The sequence below is a fragment of the Furipterus horrens genome, unplaced genomic scaffold (genome assembly GCF_987537825.1).
Source record: "Furipterus horrens unplaced genomic scaffold, mFurHor1.1.pri manual_scaffold_4, whole genome shotgun sequence".
NCBI classification, from domain to species: Eukaryota; Metazoa; Chordata; class Mammalia; order Chiroptera; family Furipteridae; genus Furipterus; species Furipterus horrens.
Genome location: NW_028327174.1, coordinates 135,283,545 through 135,289,009, shown reverse-complemented (window position 1 = coordinate 135,289,009; position 5,465 = coordinate 135,283,545). Strand labels below are relative to the sequence as shown.

Here is a 5,465-nt window from a genome sequence, read left to right as displayed (position 1 = left end):
CATTGTGGGGGACACAAAAATATTTTTAAATCCTGTGGGGTTGGGGTGGTGAGCAGAGCACCCCACAGATAGCAGGGATGACTTTAGGATCAACACAAGAGCTGAAATATCTCTATGGTTACCCTGAAAGTCAGCCAAACTCCAATTTTGGGGTCAGAGAAGCTGTCGTACAGAGTAGAAGCAGTAGGCACCCTGGTTGAGTTCCAGAGCCACCTACCTGTCTCTTCCATTTTAATCCTATAGAGGCTCAGGCCACATTTATTCTCAAATAAGATACAGGTCCCCCTTATTGTCTCTTACCTTGTGCATTCCATGTGGCGTCCTTGAATTTTAAATTCCTTGAAGACAGAGGCTGGTACTACTACTTTGCAGGCATATTTTAGAAAGAACATCTAATAGATGCTCTGTAATTTTTTTTTTTTTACCCTCCCCTACCTTTTTTCTGCCCTGTAATTTTTAATGTGGGTGGTTACATAAATCAAGTCAAAATAAAAACTGGCACATCGACTTTGTTTCAAAAAAATTATTTTTCAAGGGAGAAAATTTTAAGAAACATTAAAATAACTTAAAGAATAATTTAGTTAAATTTTAAAAAGTCTTTTAACTGTCCTTTCAAAGTCAGCACATTAGCTGTCAGTCAAAGAGTTGCTCCCACCGAGAGGTACCAGCTGAGACACATTCAGGGTCTAGAGGTAATCTGTAAGTCTGTAAAGGAAGGAGAAGTTCCTGAGGATTTCCATTTGGACTACTGTCCAGGCACATCTGCTGTACAACTTGGCCTTCAAGTACTGTACAATCCTTAAGTAATATTGCTTAAGGTGCAGCAGGCTCATGTTTTTTTCCCAGGTGAAGTTTTCCTCCTCCATGATTTCCTCCAGGGCTGTCTCCAGATGGTCCATCTGCCAATAGAGCTCCACAGAGAGGTTCTCAACGATGGTCTCATTCCAGCCAGTGCTAGAGACATTTCTTCTGAAAATATCAAAGATCTGCTGGAGCATCTCATGGGTGACAAAGATGGCTTCCTCCTTCTGAAACGTCTGTGGTTGTTTAATCTCCTCAGGGACCTTGAAGTCCATCCTGTCCTCCAGACAATATTGAAAGGATCCATTCAACTGCCGCAGGAACTTCTGACAAGCTAAAATGCCGCGTCTCTGTTGGAATCGAAGCATATAGCTCATGGAAAGAGCTGTGGTGGAGAAACACAGCAGGAAAGTGATGTGGAGGATGCACCTGTCGGCCATGATGACAAGAGAAACAGCGGAGCCTACTTCCACCTAGTCACCAAGGCACAGGCTTGAAGAGTTTGCTTTGCTCATGAGTATGGGCTATTTATATGGCCATCTCAGAGGAATTTCCTACTTTCTGTTCTCCTTTTCAGTTTTCTTTAGTCACTAATACTTTTCCAAAATTATTTTTCAATTAGTTGGCATACACTATTATATTAGTTTGAGGTGTACAACATAGTGATTAGATATTTGTATACTTTACAAAGTGATCACCCCAAAATCTCTAGCATCCACCTGGCCCCATACATAGTTATTACATCATTATTAGCTGTATTCCTTGTGCTGTACTTTGCATCCCCATGACTATTCTGCAACTACCAATTTGTATTTCTTCATCCCATCTCCTTTTTCACCCAGTCTCCCAATCCCTTTCCCATCTGGCAATCATCAATTTATTGTCTGTATTATGAATCTTTTTCTGTCTTTTTGTTTGATTTTGTTTTTTAGCCTCTACATATAAGTGAAATCACTTGGTATGTGTATTTCTCTGACTTATTTAATTTAGCATAACACCTTCTATCTGGGTCCATCCATATTGTCACAAATGACAAGATTTTATTCTTTTTTAATGGCTGAGTAATATTCCATTGTATATATTTACCACCACTTTTTTTATTCACTAGTCTATCAAGGGGCACTTGGGTTGTTTCCACATTTGGGCTATTGTAAATAATGCTGCAACAAACAAAGGTGTATATATATTTTTTAGAATTTGTGTTTTACTTTTTTTTTTTAATCAATACCCAGAAGTAGAATTGCTAGGTCATATGATAGTTCTATTTTTAAATTTTTAAGATAATTTCATACTGTTTTCCACAGTGGCTGCACCAATTTACAATCTTACCAACAGTGCATAAGGTTCCCATTTCTGCAGAACCTTGCCAATACTTGTCGTTTGTTGATTTATTAATGATAGCCATTCTGATAGGCATGAGGTGATATCTCATTGTGGTTTTAATTTCCACCTCCTTCATGGTTAGTAATGTTGAACATCATTTCATATACTTGTTGGCCATCTATAAATGATCCTACTTCAATATCTCTGAGGGCATTTTTTTGTTAGAATGTAGTACCTAATTTTCATAAGAGAGGTATATGTTAAATATCTAATTAAAATTTTATATCATGCTTGTATAAGCAGGGAGACATGATACTTTTTTAATTTTAATACAAAAAAGTTATAGTAATAATATAAAATAATGATTTTTAGTTTTCATAAAATCTTGCATTGTCTTTCAACCTGAATTTACTGAAACCCCACTGTGTGCAAGGAACTGTATATGGGCTGCTGCAGCTTGTAATCCTCACGCTCATGGATCATGCAGTTAAGTGCGGGGAAAGAGTGTTCATCAAAGAAATACACAAAAGTAAAATGCATCAATGACAAGTGTTGCGGAGGAGAAGTTTGTGGTTGTGAGGGTCTAGAGTATGGGAACATAATATAGTAGGAGAGGTCAGAGAAGACTGTCCTGCAGTCGTGACACTGGAGATGGAGTTAGAAGAAAGGTAGCTGGGACTGCCAGCGCAAAGGCTCTGTGGTCAGAGAATGCATGGTAAAGGCCAAGGAAGGGGCCACAGGCCATTATGATTAACCTTCAAGTCAGGGAGTAGTCAGAGAATGGTCTAAGATCAGGCCAGAGGGCAGTTGGGAGCCAGATAGCACAGGGATTGTGAGGCCATGTTAAGAAGTTTTTCTTTATCCTAACAGTAGAAGTCAAAGAAGAGTTTTAAGTCAGGTGGAGTAACTTGATTTGTTATTTTGCGGAGGTAAGGTAGGGGGGTAGAATACTCTCTATAAAGTAAGCAATAAGTAATGGAGAGATAAATGCAGACAATAGTTAGGGGATTTATCAATATTTTAGACCAGGGAGCTAGTAGTGGAGAAGGATGAAATCACTTATGTGAAGTTTCTCATTTCCTGACAACACCGGAATCAAATGCTTGAAGAAATTCTCCATAATTTTACAGATAGCTGCATCAGTTTTATTGGTTATGATGCTTTCATCATGTTTAATGTAAGAGGGGCATTACTTCTATTGTACCAAGTTGCAGTAGAGGCTGGAAGAACGTGGGTAAATGTGGATTTATAAACTTGGAGCAAACCTGAGCTCCATGTTTCCCATCATCAATAGATGTCCTGTCTTCTGATCTTGGCAATATGCTCAACATTATCTCCCAAATAGCCCTTCATTACTATGCCTTCTTTTTAGTTGGCTGTATGGAATCAGCTATCCCCAGAAATGACTATCTATTGGTGATGTCTGAGGTATTCCTAAATAAAAACTACTTTTACTTGAACAGTGTTGATGCAATGTCTCTTAATTGGGGTGCAAAGAAAGCAATTTTTCTTCCTTTCTAAACTGGGGAGTGGGAAAGACACCACTGTCATTCATTCATGTGAGTAATGAGTGTTAAGGGTTGAAAAGATGTAGCACTCAATCCTAACATACCAGGTCAAGATTCTGGGAAGATGGTTGTGGTGACAGTATAGTTTTGAGTTTCCCTGAGTCCCCACACAAAACCAGACACTGCAACTGGAGCAAAACCAAAACCCAATCTTACATAACACTGGGTGACACAAACCACAAAGTGCAATGAAGAAGACAAGCCACCAGTTGCTGTAAGACCTCCCTGGAAGCACTGTCCACATGGGACAAAGAAGAGGCAAGTAGGGGAACTGAGAACTACAAAACAGGCAAGAAGTATCTCCTGGAAAGCCATCCAAGTCAATCGGAGAACAGCAGCTGAAACTGGAAGGGGTTCTGCTCAGTGCAGGAGCAGGTGAAAGTGGGGGGCTTCGGTAAGTCTGAAAGGCACTGGAATAGTCTATGATATGAGTAATTTTCCAAATAACAAGGCCTGGCTCTTTTTCAGAAAAGGTCCTTACACGGAGGAGAAACTGCCAGAAGTGAAATCAAATTTGCATATAGAAACAACAAGGACAGGAAAGAGAAGATCAGACTAGCAGCGTAGGCTCAGAAAGCAAGCAGTCATGGGTTTGAACACTTCACAAAAGCAACAGAAGAGGGAGCTCTGTGAAGAGAGAAAAACCATTCCAAACCACTGCTAGTTCAGGAGAAATAAGCTGCTATTAAATTAAACAACAAAATGGCATTAAGATTGAGTCTCTTGCGAAGTTATTTTTAGAAAAAGAAAAATAAGAAGCAGAATAATATCTCCTTGGATGTTGGAAATATACCAGGAATACAGTCACACAAAATATATCAAAATTTTAGCATCATGTTTAACAAAGGAGTTTAAAAATATTTTTAAATTACATAAAACAACATAAATCAGAATCATAAAAACTCATAAATAAACTAATATTTGTGGAAAATAATTAGAAATAAAAGGAAAAGTTCCAAATTTTGTAGAATAAGATACAGTCACAAGAAATGAGAAGTTTGGGGCAATTTTGGTACCAGAAAAAAGCTTTGATCTGGGAAAAAATATTAGCAGCTAGAATCTAACAGTACTTAAAAAAAAATACTATACATTGACCAAGGGAGTTATTTGCAGGAAACTGAGGATGGTTTCAATATTGGATGGTCCATATAAAATTATATGGAGTAGATTCTGAGGTAAAATAAACCAAATCCAGAAAAAAAACCTTGGAGATTTAAAAAAATAATATTAAAGTAAGGGAGATATAAAACTTGGAAACTATAATAGAAAATATTTATTAATGTGTCTATCAACAAGTTATAAATTTCAGTATGGCAAAAACATAAAGTCAAAGAAGAAGAGTAATATAAAAAATACAGTTACAACACACAATGAGAAAAGGATACTTTTCTTCACTTTCAAAGAGCTTCTAAAATTAATAAAGAATGATACAATAGAAAAGTTTATAAATAGCGAGATACCAGGAAAAGGAATATAAGAAGCCAATAAAAATATAAAAATGGGTTCAATGTTACTAAAAAAAAAGAAAAGTAAATCAAACTAGTAATGAGGTAGCCACTTTTCACCAAAAAGATTTGCAAATGGCATGGGGAAATGGTATTCTAATCATGCTCAATAAATTATAAATTTATGTAAACTTCTTGGAGCATGGGAAAGATTGTTTTTTTTCAAATACAGCCAGAACAATGTCTTCCATCTCATGTGATAATTTCAGTGTAACTTTGGCTCTGCCCATCAAAAGGTGGGGTCTGTGTGCCTCCTCTTGAATCAGAG

The 5,465-nt window shown here is 37.3% G+C and overlaps 1 protein-coding gene across 1 annotated transcript; it reads right to left on the bottom strand.

Moving 5' to 3' along the window:
• Nucleotides 1-642: 642 nt before the first annotated feature.
• Nucleotides 643-1,241, bottom strand: IFNB1 (interferon beta 1). The gene has a single exon (XM_090275815.1). It carries the CDS (start codon nt 1,239-1,241, stop codon nt 687-689), a length of 555 nt encoding a protein of 184 aa, XP_090131941.1. The 3' UTR covers nt 643-686.
• Between the last annotated feature and the right edge of the window lie 4,224 nt (nt 1,242-5,465).